Source organism: Taudactylus pleione, unplaced genomic scaffold (genome assembly GCF_031769625.1).
Source record: "Taudactylus pleione unplaced genomic scaffold, aTauple2 ptg000560l, whole genome shotgun sequence".
Lineage (NCBI taxonomy): Eukaryota > Metazoa > Chordata > Amphibia > Anura > Myobatrachidae > Taudactylus > Taudactylus pleione.
Genome location: NW_028284962.1, coordinates 364,557 through 380,426, shown reverse-complemented (window position 1 = coordinate 380,426; position 15,870 = coordinate 364,557). Strand labels below are relative to the sequence as shown.

The 15,870-nt window shown below is 41.8% G+C and overlaps 1 protein-coding gene across 4 annotated transcripts in view; it reads right to left on the bottom strand.

Annotated features, from left to right (window-relative positions):
• Positions 1 to 444: 444 nt before the first annotated feature.
• MOB3A (MOB kinase activator 3A) overlaps positions 445 to 15,870 on the bottom strand; it is a 39,854-nt gene continuing 24,428 nt past the window's right edge. For all 4 annotated transcript variants that reach the window (XM_088452941.1, XM_088452942.1, XM_088452940.1 and 1 more), the window contains 3 exons: positions 15,317 to 15,803; positions 11,684 to 11,886; positions 445 to 5,489 (listed from right to left, as the gene is read on the bottom strand). In XM_088452941.1, coding sequence (XP_088309067.1) covers positions 5,460 to 5,489; positions 11,684 to 11,886; positions 15,317 to 15,734 — 651 coding nt within the window. In that variant the 5' untranslated portion in view covers positions 15,735 to 15,803 and the 3' untranslated portion in view covers positions 445 to 5,459. The remainder of the gene's footprint in view (positions 5,490 to 11,683; positions 11,887 to 15,316; positions 15,804 to 15,870) is intronic.

Below are 15,870 nucleotides of genomic sequence, written 5' to 3'. Positions count from 1 at the left end.
CATTTACCTGAGGAAAATATGGCATCAGGATGCACTGTTGGGAGTGGCCTGTTTTAGCAGGATAATGTGCTCAGCCACACTGCAAAAATTGTTCAGGAATGGTTTGTGGAACATAACAAAGAGTTCAAGGTGTTGACTTGGCCTCCAAATTCCCCAGATCTCAATTTGGTCGAGTATCTGTCGATGTGCTGGAAATACAAGTCTGAGCCATGGAGGCCCCCACCCTGCAGCTTAAAGGATCTGCTACCAATGTCTGATTGCCAAATACCACAGGACACGTTCGGAGGTATTGTGGAGTCCATGCCTCTACGAGTCAGAGCATTTTTGGGGCATGAAGGGAACCTACGCAATTTAGGCAGGTGGTTTTAATGTTATGTTTAATGTGTATTTCAGATGGCAAATAAAAACAAAAAACACTTTACTCATAAGAAAATATAACACTTGTTTATTATATAGTTGCACAAGTAGGTGAAGGTTATGAATTAGAATGAAGATAGACACAATCAAAATAAATAAGTATTTTAGTGACATATGTTAACACTTTTACACATGAGAAACAGTGCCTACTGTACATATAGAATGGAATGTTGAATGCAGTCAAACCCTAGCGTAATTATACCAGCTACATATTGAAAAGAATGTATACTTGTTTTTAAATAAAAGTGCTTTAAAGACAAATGGAAATAAGCAATATATATGTAAAAAGAAAAAAAGAAAAAACATAAAAGTGGTTACCATTACAAGCAAAAACACTATTGTCAGTGCTTCCTCATCCAAACACACAACTTAAAAGGGGATATTGCTTAAAAGCCAAAGACAATCATTTGCATTACTCCAGTTTTGTCCAACTTTATCTGACCAATTGTGTAGACCCAATCTCTGCCATTATTGTCCAGGTTAAGGATATCCATGCTTGAGTCCAGATGTTTAAATCAAATTGACTGAGGCACTAATTATGTCACCTGCACTGAAGCATAGATATCCTTAACACGTGGACTATAAAGGGCAGAGTTCGGGAACCTCTGGTGTAAGCTGCAGCATAGAGGAATGCTACCCACCACTGTAGGTCATGGATATTTTCACATGTGGAAGTTGCACCAAGGGGCAGATTCATTTAGTCATGGTCTCACCTCCAAGGTAAAGTACGATCCATACACAAGCAGCCATGAGACTGCAGTCAACACCCTCTGAAAGTGCTGCTCACATGTCTCTTATTGAATAGTTCTTGGTACTTGAACAAGGAGAAGAGACTGTGCGACACATCCCACACCTAATTGAACCTGACCCTAAAAGTAACCAAGTTGAACTTTCATGTACAAATGTCAGCAGCCAGAAGTTGCACAATGATGTAGCAATAGGCAAATATTAAACAGTCTGCACTGATTTTTCTTTTTTTTTTCTTTCTACAAAACTGGAATTATGATTTAAAAACATGTATTCAATATATGGCCATCTAGCTGATGTGGAAATACACATACCAGTGTGGCCTGCCACAGATTTAGCATGCCCTAATAGCAAAACTATGGAAGGGCATGCTGGGATGTGTAGTTCAAGAGCACCTGGAGGGCTACATGTTGAATGCCCCTACATTAAAAGATAGTTTGAGCAGTATCCCCATAACCACTAATGTAGACTTTATAAAAAAAAACTGAAAAGTCCATTTAGGTTTGTTTATTCTGAAATGATGCACTTTAGTTGTACCATGTTAGTCGATGGCAGAAGCAGGAAATATTAAACTGTTACTCTTTATTGGCCAGTGGCAGAGCACCCTAAAAGAACCAGCAGTGGTATGAAACATGCACACGTACCCTTTATGCAGGAGCATAAAGTGCATTGTACCTTTTCCTGAAAATCCTACAAGTGGTGAAACTTTATATGCTCCACTGCATTTTTCATACAGTAGAAACAAAAACCATCATGCTAATAGAAGTTAGATTCAGAAGAACAGATTATTGTAGTAGCAAATATCTGCAGCATTGGCCACAGCATAAATCATTTTATTATCACTGTATTAAAAAGGCTTTCAGAGCAAAAGTAAAGGGAATAGAATCGGATACAAAAATTCCAAACCATGCTCTATGGAATGTACAGGGACAACCATTGCGTGTCGTTATAAGTTTAATTCAACAGCGGTCTCCTTATTAGGCCAAATCTGTAGCCTACTAAGCATCTAAGCAATGTTTAACATTGCAATAGACTACCAAATGGTCCTCACCTACCGAAACATGAATCTGCAACTCCAGTGCATACATTCTGTGGCTGATCTGCTAACTAGTATCTCTGCTCCATATCAGCACATTTGAATCAAAACAATAATTCCATTGCTTTGTACTTATGGGCATAAATGTTATGGTTCCGATTGCATATTACATGATATCTGACAAAGAGCGAAATAGTCTTGAAAGCTTGCAATATAAATATTCATGTAGGCAATACATGGCACCACTTTCTCCAGAAGATACACAAAAAAATTCTGTTTCATTTCAGAATCTGCCACAGTCATTTCATACCTCAAGATCTGTAGTCACCAAAATATATCCAACAGCTAAGGTCAATATTTGTTTGAATTAAATCACACAACAGTGTGCATGGCCTTGGCCTCCCAAATCTTTGGTGTTTTTATTTTCCCAGCAACTGGTTTACAGCAGGGGGTAAAGTGCACAGACCAGCATCAATATAATGGTAACTACAAAATTTAGTTTAAATTCAATGAGGGATGTACTACAGAGAGGAAGCCCATTCAAACATTGTACTACATAAAGATCATTTTTGTATGTAGGAATATCACCAGTGCTAATCACAAGTGTGACAAGTCAGGAATATTGGGTGAATTCAATTGATATTGACGTTCCCCACCCCCTAGATGGGCATCTATGCTAACAGGCGCCTGATGGAGCAATTCAATTGTTTCTCCATTCGTGCACCCATTAACAGTCATCATGGCCCCAAATCACAGGGTTTAGGCACACGCAGCGGCTAAACCATTAAAAAAAAAAAAAAGTGGTTAGGGTGCCTAAAAAAAGTGGGCTTTGGACATTTCTTCTTGCACCTCAGGAGGATTAGAGAAGAAATGTCTCACCCCGCAACTGTAGGCGTCTGAATGAATCAACAATTGAATTGCTCCATAGAGCTCTTATTGATACAGACACCCATGAGGGGGCGTCTATAACAATTAAATTCCCCCTATAGAGTCCAAGCTGCGTGTCTGTTTTGAATTGAAATCCTCCCCTTCTCTACTGTTGTGCTTTCATTGCAAAGAAGAAGTGGATATCAATTTTAAGATAAGTTATTGCATTGTTTTTTCTTTTACATTTGAGCCTTTGTTCATCATACTTTTGCAGATACAGATGTGCCCTCCTAGCCCTAATGTGCCAACGGGTGCGAGATGCCCTGTGCGATTGAGCCTCATGAAGCAGTGTAGCGCAGCAACCTTTTCTTTAAATGTTGTGTCTTATTTGCATTGCGGACGCAGTGAAACACCACTGAGTGTACTAGAGATGCTGGGCTGCGACTTTAACTGCACAGAAATGAGTTTTAACCTTACACAAAGACGCAGGTGTAGCACTTTGTATACAGATTTAGACTCATTCACACATATGTACAAATGTCATACATTAATCAGTGCAGCCTAGTCACGTAGTTTTGCAGCTTCCAGCTTTATTTGTGCAAATAAGACGCATGTTCTGAACGAATAAGATGCACGGCCAAGTGACCCGGGATCTGGCGCTGAGAGGGGCTGTTTGGTGAGACTGAAGCCACGGTGTATGAGGACACATCTGTATAACGGTCCCACAAAAAGTTGATTTGTAACTCCTTTCACAGCATTTATTCTAAACCAAGTAGAACAACGAAACATATGATGTGATCTTACTCAGTTTTATGTGCTATGCAGGCTGGGTAATAGAATGAACATGTATGCTGGAATTACAAAGATAAGTCTACAATGGTTATTACAAAATAGTGTGAAGGTGATATTTTTATTGAAAACAGAATACAAACACATTTTATGTTGACTTATGTTATTCATGTTGACTTACTGTTGTACTTCCCATAGTTGTAAAGTACACATTAAATTCTGCAGGCACTTTGTAAGTCTAGGTTCTAGTTTAGACATGTATGTTGAATTAATTGAAAATCCTGCTGAACTTTCAGCATATATGTAAATAGGTTAGTCCCACTAAGAATACTTCAAAATCGTTATCAAAGTAACAAAAAACAAAACAAAAAGCTCTCTTCCCCTTATGGACTGCATAAACATATATGCAGAACATGCAGAACACAAACTAGGCATGTATAGATGTGTCCACATATGTCTTTGCTGCGAATGTGAAAAATCACGGATTGCATAACGGGAAGAGTGCCCGCAAAGTGTGTACGTTTGCCTTGATCGTATCTCACGATGCATGTGCACGTTTGTCGTGATCGCATCTGTATATGGTGGCAGCGGCAAGCCAATTGCCTGGTCTTTTATCAAAAAGTATATCGACATCCTCCTGCATACCATCCCCCCCCCCCCAATTTGGAATATTCATTAGAAGAATGCACTTATATTGAATAGCCTTTACTCGCAAGCTTTTATAACTAATTCCTTTAGTCCCTCAATTAGGTAGAAACTACTTTCATATGCAAAAATAGGCACAATGTTTCATTGTAGGTGCACTAAAAAGAAAAGCTAATTAGTACAAATGTAAATTTGCTTTTCTTAAAAACATACACAAACTACATTTACTGTTCACACACATTGCTCATTGAACAGTATAGTTATTTGTGATACGTTATTTATGTATGGATATTTGATATTAGCTTGTAGTAAACCATTTTCAATTTTGACATATCTGTGTATACTCTAAAATGTGTGTTTAACAATTAAATAGTTTCCAAAAAAATGTGCAATAAAATTTATGTTGAAATACAATTAAAAACCACAAAATGTGCATTTATGTAGGGGATCCCATCTACAATAATTAAGGCACACTTCAAATTCTACAGAGAAACACTTTAATTAAATAAAAGGAGTTTTAGCTTTCACGTAGAGACCAAACATAGAAGTAGCATTTAAGAGCTAAAGTGACAAGTCTGACTGGCAGTGAAAAGTAAAAAACCTAAATGTAGGGATGAGAACCTGAGATGATGTGCACACTACAGACCTAGAATTATTGCATGTGGAGTGAGCAATCTAAAGGAAGTCTGAGATACAAAAATAAAATCTAGAAACATAGAAATGTACAACTTTTAGAGAAGGGTGTTTGGAATTATCACAGCTTGAAAGATGTGTCAGCTATTAAAAATAGATTTAAAAAAAAATAAAGTCACATACAGCAATCTATGCATCATAAAAAGGCTGCAGTCTCTTCTCCCATATGTACCTCTAGTGGCAGAGGTGTAAAACTCAGCAGTTAACTGACAGGCTCCATAGGCAACAAGAAGAGGTGTAAATGTGAAGTTTGAGACGTCCCCTCTCAGTGGCACATCCGCAATGTCATTTCTTTCTGTGGATGGTATAAAATCAGTTAACGAATTCGACAAACAAATCTAGTAATAAATGTGAGGCCATACAGATGTAGCGAATACATAAAATATTTGCAAATACATTTCATCAGTTAATTTAAGATGCACAAAAAGAGCAATGCATAATAACATTGCTGCCCCACTGTCTCTCAGTCAAAAGTGCCCATTATGCAGTGCCCCCTGTATTTGTGCCCTTTATGCATTGCCCCCTGTAGTTTAGCTTTGCCCTTATGTAGTGCCCCCAGGCTTAAATAGGGCCCCAGTAGCAGCCCCCTTTATACAGTGCCCCCAGTAGCAGCCCCCTTTATACAGTGCCCCCAGTAGCAGCCCCCTTTATACAGTGCCCCCAGTAGCAGCCCCCTTTATACAGTAACGCATACACACAAAAAAAATAAAAATAGACAACTTAACTGATCCCCACTCCAGCCGACAAATGCCACTGTCCGCTGCTCCCGGCCCACTCTGCACTACGGGAGAGACGTCATGACGTCTCTCCCATCAACCGCTGCGGGGGATCTGGAATGGGAGCTCATGAGTGAGCTCCATCCGGCTCCCTCCGTGGCCGCAGCAGCCAATCAGAGTCTGTATGACTCTCATTGCATGGCTGCGCTGCTATAACACACAGCTGCCGCTGGCAGCTGTGTGTGTTTCTGTGTAGGGCAGACCGCTACTCACTGCGGCTGCCCTACACTTTGTGGACCCTGGAGACACTAGCGGCGGGTGCGGGCCCCGATGCAATGCACCGGCTGCACCGCCGCTAGTTCCGCCCCAGTGCTCAGTGCAGCTCAACTGCCGGGCGGTGGGGGATTTTTACCGGGTGGTCCGCCCGACCAATAAAAGCGTGGATTGTATATAGTATCTCAAGAAGGTCCAAAATTTAAGTCATCCCACAGGCACACCAAACACAATACTGCCATTAAAGAGAAAAAAATAAAAAGGGGAAGAATAAGCAGGAAAATAGTTTGTAGGTCCATGGAAGTAAATTGAGCTGTATGAAATACTAAACGTTTGAATTCCTTATCAATAAACAGCACCCAGCATATAAAAAGAAAAAACTGTGTGAAAAAGAGAAATCGTATTGTATTGTATTTATTGTTGTCATCAGCAAAACAAGTTTGACAGACGAAATTACATTGCACTTTTTTAAAACAGTGAATAGCAATCCATGGTAAAGGTTATCACAAACAATTTCACAAAAATAATAAAATTAACTAAAGAGATTCAATCATAGCATTCAACATGCGCACAGCAGATGGAAGAAAACTAACCCTCAAGCGACTCGTACGTGCCCGAAGTACTCTAAACCGCTTTAAAGATGGGAGCTTATCAAAAAATTCATGAAATGGATGGCTTGGATCCGATATGATACCTTTGGTTCTCTTTAGAACCCTAAGCCCATAAACATCATGAATAGTTGGCAACTGCACGCCAATGATTTTGCTGGCGGTCCTAACAACCCGTTCCAGTGCACTTCTTTCACTCGCTGTGCAGTTGCCATACCAGATAATGATACCAAACGTCAGAATGCTCTCAATTGAGCATCTGTAAAAGTTTAGCATAGTTACTTTGCTAACTCCCGAGGCCCTCAAACGTCTTAGGAAAAACAAACGCTGTTGCGCCTTTTTAATTAGGGACAGTGTATTTAAAGACCATGTCAAATCTGCCGCAACCTGGATACCCAGAAATTTAAAAGACTCAACTATATCAACATCCTGGTTGTTAATAGACACTGGCAATTTCTGCTCTAAACATCTCCTACGAAAATCAATTACCAGTTCTTTTGTCTTGTCACCATTTAGGAGCAAGTGATTATCACCACTCCAAGAAACCAAATTTTTGATCTCTTTCCTATAATGGGACTCATCATTCCTGCTAATTAACCCAACGACTGCAATATCATCAGCAAATTTGATGATTTTCACAGAATCAGAAGTCGACATGCAGTCGTGGGTAAATAGCGCGTATAATAGGGGGCTGAGAACACAACCCTGGGGAACACCAGTCTTAATCAACACTTCCCCCGACACAGCACCTCCAATTCTAACTACTTGTGGTCTATCAGTTAAAAAGTTTAAAACCCAGTTACAAATAGACCCACTTAACCCCAAGTCAAACAACTTAGATGTTAGTGAGATGGGAATAACCGTATTAAAAGCAGAACTAAAATCAACAAAGAGTATCCGAACATAAGAATCCCTCACTTCCAAATGAGCTAAAATAGAGTGAAGTGCTGTAAGTACCGCATCATCAGTGCAACGATTTTTCCTATATGCAAACTGAAAAGGATCAAAATCTACTGGGAAAAAAGATTGAATATGTCCTAATACCAGCCTTTCAAAGCATTTCATTATCAATGAAGTTAGTGCAATTGGGCGATAATCATTAAGGCATTTTACTACCCCCTTTTTTGGAACTGGAACAATATTTGCCTTCTTAAAACATCTCGGCACTACACAATTAAAAAGGGACAAATTAAATAAGACCGTTAATATCCAACTTAACTGGTCTGCACACCCCTTGAGGACTTTACCGCTAATCCCATCCGGGCCGGCTGATTTACACAAATCAACCCGACGTAGACATTTAATCACATCATACTCCTCCAACATAAGAGGAGACTCCCCCACCCGGGGAATTTGGGGCGTAACAGAAAAACTATTCTCTTGATCAAACCTAGAGTAGAACAGGTTCAAATCTTCAGCTAATAGATTATTGTCATTGCTAATCACCTCCTTTTTTATTTTACAACCAGTAATATCCTGGATCATCTGCCACAGGCTTCTCGGATTCCTGTTATCATGACTTCTAGCTTCAATCTTTGCGGAGTAACTAATTTTAGCCCTCCTAATACCTTTCTGCAATTCACACCTGGAAGATTTCAACATTTCTAAATCACCAGATTTAAACGCTCTATCACGAGCCTTGAGTAGAGATCGAACTTCCCCGTTCAACCAAGGCTTCACGTTGGGAAATATTTTAATACTCTTTGTTACTGTAACACTATCCGTACAGCAACCGATGTAACCTAATATCAATGATGCTAGAGAGTCAATATCTATATCACCATTTACCCTACTCTCATCAATAAACAAATCCCAGTTTGTGAATTCCAACATATCCTGTAATCTAGTCAGTGCGTCCTCCGGCCATATAGTTACCAGACGTCTGACCGGTCGCACTCTCCTAACTAATGACCTGTAAACAGGTATGAGAAACAGGGACATATGATCGGATCTGCCAATATGGGGGCAAACAACAGTTTCATAAGCTGACTTGAGGTTTGTATACACCTGGTCCAAGGTACGCATGCCCCTAGTTGGAGCCGATACATTTTTATATAACTTAGGCAATACTTTCCTCAGGTCAGCTTGATTGAAATCACCTGCTATAATGAAAACTGCCTCAACATACACAGATTGTAATTTCGCAATTTCCTCGTAAAGAATTCCCAGGGCAATTGTCACATTAGCCTGAGGGGGAATATAAACGGCAATGATAATTGCCACCGAAACTTCTCTGGGCAAATAAAAGGGTCTACATTTGACAGACAGATATTCAATATCCACTGAGCAATGATTACCAATACAGATAGCATCAATACACCAGGTACGCAGGACATACAAACACAGCCCCCCACCCCTACTTTTCCCTGATGAAGAAGTTCTGTCTGCTCTGAACAGAATCCTGTTTCCAAAAGAGACCGCAGTATCCAGAACTAAGTCATTTAGCCAAGTCTCGGTAAAAATTAATACAGAGCAGGACTCCAGATGCTTCATGTATGAAAGAACTGCATGTAATTCGTCCAGTTTACTAGTCAGGGACTGAACATTTGCTAGAAATAAGCTAGGCAAAGGGGGTTTGATAAAACATAAATTGAGCCTGGCTCTAGTACCAGCTCGTTTACCCCTTTTTTGCCTCCTCTCCCTCCTCCGATGCCTCTTCCAACCCTGCCTGCGTCTCCAGGGATAACCGAGTCTCCAGAAATGCCCCCCTCCAGAGCGCTGCCCACCCCCATAATCTCTACTTCCATTGCCGTGCACATGGCTCTTCTCACAACTCCAGTCTCCAGACCAGCCACCACTCACCACCCCAGCTGCGACAGACCCATCCAGGGCCGCCACGCTTGCAGGCACAGTAACTCCAGGGGCAGCAGACACACAAGCTCCAGAAGCGGCAGCAATCCCAGCCACCCCCGCTCCACCCACAATGCCTGTGGCTGAGGGGTTACCCGGGGCTGTACCTCCCTCAGAGACCTGCACAGCCTCTGCGCCGGACCCAACAGCTCCTGCAAGCGGCTCCACTCCACCAGCTCCGGAACCTGCCACTCCACTCCAAACTCCAGTCAGGCGGAGACCAAGGAGCACCTCGCGGGGGTATGTGATCCCACACCAGCCGCCGTCACCACACAGGACTCCGACAAGCAGGAACAGGAACAACCACACCACATCCGGAGCGCGCAACACACGGACACCCGGACCATAGGAATCGCCATCACCGGCACCAACGGTAAGTGCAGCCGCAGCGTATACACGCGCCGCCATTTCCAGGCACAGCAGGGATAGGAACACTGGTTCAGAATGTGTAGTAATAATGTAAGTAATCTGTGTAGTAATAATGTAAAATGAGATTTTAAATGAATGATCACACATTATGAGCGCTGTTGATACCAGATCCCAATGCAATGCATCTTGGTATAATTTCCTCATTTGTGGTATTTTTTTCATAAATTTTGCATCTTAGTTTACATATTGTGTACTAGGTACTTAAGATCATACTAATTCCTTTGCATCAAAAAGACTAAAGTCGCAGATAAAGCATAAAGATGCATCACCCAAGTCACTCAAATCTGACCTCCTTTTTACCTTAGATTGTATACTTTTTCCTTAATTCTGCTATTTAGTTCACCAATAGTTTTAGGTACTTCGGATTAGTGTTTGGTGCAGCTAAATCACAAAGTCCATGGCGTGCTGTAGCAGCACTTTCACATTTTAGCAGATTATCTAATCCAATGGTGTCTAACTCGGGCCCTCCAGCTGCAGTTGAACTACACATCCCAGCAGGCAGTGCCACAGTTTTGCTATCAGGGCATGCTGAGATATGTAGTCCCACAAAAGATGAAGGTTCAGAGTTTGACACCACTGGTCTAATACAACTTTTGTTTTAATCCTCTGACCACTTCCATAGGCAGTGTGGTTTTTAGTAACATGAGGCTTGTGCCCGGCATCTATTTTCCCTGTTGGCAGCGCTTGCGGGCTGCCTGGCATGTCCGTAAGTGCCGGGCACGCCCCATGAGTGACGAAAAGGGGACAAGTCTTATAGACACGCCCCTTTTTGGCGCACACACGGAAGTGTCCTCTCTAGCTCCGGCGCCCTGTCTGCCGCCGGAGCTAGAGTGAACTCTAAATTACCACATGTAATAAAGTCTGCCCCATGTCCAGCACTTAGGATTCATTAGGTGCACAATAAAAAGCTTTATTTTACTAAAAGCGGTAGCACCAAAGTGGACGGAGACCGGACTAAGATTAAAATTTAGGGGGAAATGCAATTGTTTTATCACAGCCGCAGCTCCAGTCTAAAGTGTTTTTGTGTACCCATCACTATTGCGGATGTCGTGCCCAAAATGCATGGGATTAGTCACAAAGTGGCTTATCCTAACAAAAGAGACATTTAAGCCACCCAAAAGCACTACTTTGGGCATATTTCCCCTCACACCTCAGGCTGTGAGCAAAAAATAATCAGTGATAAGTAATGAATCACTTTAGATGGGAGCTACAAATGCCCAGATACAATTAAATTCCCCCCATAAAGTTTTGAACATTACGCCTCTTCAATATCTCTCTCTCTCCCTCCCCCCCACGAGGGGTGCCAATAGGAGAGGAAAAGGCATTTAGCAGTGCACACTTGTTGGATTTCATAAATTGCCTCTCCACAGCATCCTTATCTTAGCTTTCCATCTGTTTATAGAGTGACATACAAGGTATGTACATTTTTTATATTTCCTATATTTTTGTGATGGAGGAGCACTTTGATACCCTGTAGACTGCAGTTCTTCTTGCGCTAGGTCTGTTCATAGCTACTGTTTCAATTTGTACCTCTATAAAACGGTCCATTAAGTACTAACAAATGTTGGCGTTTAGTGCCAAGACAGGAGGGGAGAAAGCACTTGGAAACTTACCAGCGGCTCTAGCTCTTTGGTGTCAATCAGATTAAACTCTGTGACAAAGTAATAAAAGTGCTTGTAGCAGGTGTTCACATGAGCCTCTGCTCCCATTTGGATGATTCTATCGAAATGATGGATGTAGACATGGACAAATACCCGGAAAAGTCTGGACAGTATCTTTTTCACAACCTGTAGGAAATTCTTTGGGAAGGGGGTACCTGTAATGGAATAGCAGACAAAGTCAGATTGACCTATCTTTCCAAAATTCACACACTGGCATTGTGCCCCATTTGTCACAAATGTAGTTAAATTGGCTGCTTACCAGCATTAAAAGAAAAAAAAAAAAAAGTCTGAAACCCATACTATTCATAACCCACCATTCTATCCTCCACATCAACCTTTACAATAAAATGTTGCCTTAATTCTTCCAATTCTTTGTTGCATTTGACCTTTATCATATTAACTTTCTATGGGATCTTCTACTACACACATTTTTTTTCCCCCACTATCTCCTACCTATATAAACCCACACTTTTCAAAATTGCTTTAAATCAATCCGACTGTCTTGAGTAAGCAAACTGGTGCAGCAGATATTTGTGAGACTTTTGGCTTAGAGGCACAGGGGTGGGGTGTGAGACTTTTGGCTTAGAGGCACAAAACTGGGCAGGGGAGACACCAAATGGGGCAGGCGAGACTGGGAGATACAGAGGTGGGATGATGCCGACAGACACAGGCGAGAGATGAAACACTGGGTGGATGGTGCTGAAGACACAGATGGGGCAGGAGTGACACAGCAGGGAAGGTGCTGAAGAGACACAGCAGGACTGAGGCTCGAGAGATACAGTGGGAATGAGGCTGTAGATTGACACAGAGGGTATGAGCTGATGATTCACCGGCCTGCACCTATCAGGGAGGGATGGGGGGCCCCAAAACAGGAGTATGCTGGACCCCATAATGATTATGGCTGCTGACAGAAAAACAGTGAGTGGACTGACTCGGATGCATGTACAGTAGATGGATGGATACTCACAGACATCCTTATACTTGCATCCAATTCAGAATCAGCCCGTGACCACTAGCTGATTGACGGAGTGCAGACTGAGGTACCCAGGTCCTTTTATTCCGCCTTACAGCTATATGTGGGTAAGAAGATACGTTATAGCACATCAGTGCGAACACGGTTGCCGACTATATTTATCACCGGTGTGTGGTGGGTGTATTGAGGACCATGGTAATGATATTACATTGTTATAGAGATTTTAAATAAAAAGATAAAGTGCTTAAGACCTGTACATTAAAAAAAAGTGTATAACTCTTATGCACTTTATCTTTATTTTAAATATTTATAACCATGTAATAACTACCTTGGTCCTCAATACACCCTTCTACCACACCCCAGTGTAAAACATACGTAGCATCCAGCTATAGCAGCATCTAACATAACATATTACATGGATCTCCATGCTTTGACACTACCTGCGACTACGTCAATCAGGCCTCACATTGAGGTGCAGGAGGTGAAACGACAGTAAGTGGAGGAGGGTGGCGTGGCCGCATGGCTCAGTCAATCTGTCAGTGTCAGCAGCACAGCATGGTGCTGTGTAATTGGCCACTGGCTGATTAGAGAGGCAGAGCATGGCCCGTCCAGCTGACTGCCGTTGGGCCATCCACCCACGGCACCCACTTTGGACTTTTTGCACTGGTGGGAGAGGGGTTGGCAGTGTGGAGTAGAGCAGCGGCAGGGGTTGCGATGAGCTGGGGGAAGAGCTGTCACTGTAAACCAAAAGGCAGTGAATCCTGAGGCTGCTTATTGCTGAATGGGGTACTGCAACAGTGCATTGTGGGAGATCAAACAGGAGGTGTCTGATCTGATATGAGGAGTGATGATGCAGGACAGCCATGATGATCACAACTACAGGTTAAGGGTGGGGGGGGCAAAGGAGGAGAGACATGAAGGGATCAAAGGGAGAGACATGGAGAGGGGTCAAAGGGAGAGAGACGTGGAGAGGACAATGGGTAAGAATAGCACAGTTTTTCTATTTCCTTTTTAAATACTATTCACGTTATTAAGACCAAACTACTTAAAAAAACTGGACTGCTCAATAATTATTTTGGCTTAGGGGTGCCTTAAAAAAAAAAAAAAAAAAAAATTATGGATGCCCTAAAGGTGCCTCCATCTGAGAAAGTTTGGGAACCACTGCAGCAGACTGTTAAAATAACTGTCCTTTGTGTGATGGTAACACTCCTTATTACCACCTCATTTCCCAATGCCCTCACAAATTCTTAACTGTCATATTGGTGGAAAAATTGTGACATTGATACACATACACAATGTATATACACCGATCAGCCATAACATTAAAACCATTGACAGGTGAAGTGAATAACATTGATTATCTTGTTATAATGGCACCTGTCAAGGGGTTGGATATATTAGGCAGCAAGTGAACAGTTCATGAAGTTGGAAGCAGGAAAAATGGGCAAATGAAAGGATCTGAGCAATTTTGGCAAGGGCCTAATTGTGAAGTCTATGCAACTGGATCAAAGAATCTACAAAACGGCAGATCTTGTGGGGTGTTCCGGTACGCAGTGGTTAGTACCTACCAAAGGTGGTCCAAGTAAGGAAAAATGGTGAACCAGCAACATGTTCTTGGGCACCCAAGACTCATTTATGCATGTGGGGAGTGAAGGCTAGCCCATCTGGTCCAGTCCCACAGAAGATTCTGACTATGATAGAAACGTATCAGAACACACACTGCTTCGCGTAGCCGCAGACTGGTCAGTGCCCATGCTGACTCCTGCTTACAATGGGCACACAAGCGTTAGAACTGGACCATGTAGCAATGGAAGAAGGTGGTTTGGTCTGATGATTCACATTTTCTGTTATATCATGCAGATGGCTAGGTGCGTGTGTGTCATTTACCTGGGGAAGAATTGGCACTAAGATGCACTATGGGAAGAAGGCATATAGGTGGAGGCAGTGTGATGCTCTGGACAATGTTCTGCTGGGAAACCGTGGAACCTGGCATTCATGCGGATGTTACTTTGACACGTAGCACCTACCTAAACATTGCTGCAGAGTAAGTACACACCTACAAGGTAACGGTATTCCCTGATGGCAGTGGCACCTTTCAACAGGATTATACGCCCTGCCACACTGCAAAAAATATTCAGGAATTGTTTGAGGAACATAAAGATCAAGGTGTTGACTTGGCTTCCAAATTCCACAGATCTCAATCTGGTTGAGCATCTGTGGGATGTGCTGGAAAAACAAGTCCGAGCCACGGAGGCCCCACATTGCAACTTATAGGCCTTAAAAGGATCTGCTACTAATGTCTTGGTGCCAAATACCACAGGACAACTTCAGAGGTCTTGTGGAATCTATGCCTGTTTTGGCAGTATGAGGGGGACCTACACAATATTAGGCAGATGTTTTCTATGGTTGATCGGATATATATGTATAGACACAAAAATATACATACATAGTGGGTGTAAAATATATATATATATATATATATATATACATACATACACACACACACACACACACACACATATACATACACACACATATACACATACACACACACATATTCCTGATCTATTAGAATTTTTTCACTCAAAAGAATGTAATCTACTAAAATTTACCAATGTTTGTAGGGAATATGTCTTCATTATTAATTTGTACTTCTATCCAGTCCATCAATAGATTCATGTATTTTGGAGCGGAGAGAGGTGTGGGTTTTCGATATCTGTTTTCATCTTGCCATCGGTACTCATATTTTGGACCACCAGACATAATTGGACAGGACTGCTCAGTGCAATTGTCACTGATGGTACCATAAATTAAGTTGATGCGATTGAAAAAATCCACAACATGTACTGCCACCCAATCATTCTGGTCCTCCCCATGTGGTAGCTGGACGGCCAACTTCAAGTCTAATCCAGCATTGAGAGACGCTTGGGCTTTCTTATGCAACTCAAATCGTTGCGTGCCAGGCTCAAATTTCCGCTTGGGGCGGAATGTTCTGTCCTTATTAAACACTTGTTTGAGGGGGTTGGACATAGTAATAGAGGTTTACGTTAACTGAGCCCTTTGTTATTATAAAGTTACACTTCATATGCCGTTTTGAGTCTAGGGAAAGAATATAAAAAAAAATTGTTGTTAAAACAAAATGAATTTACACTTTTTCTGAGTAAAA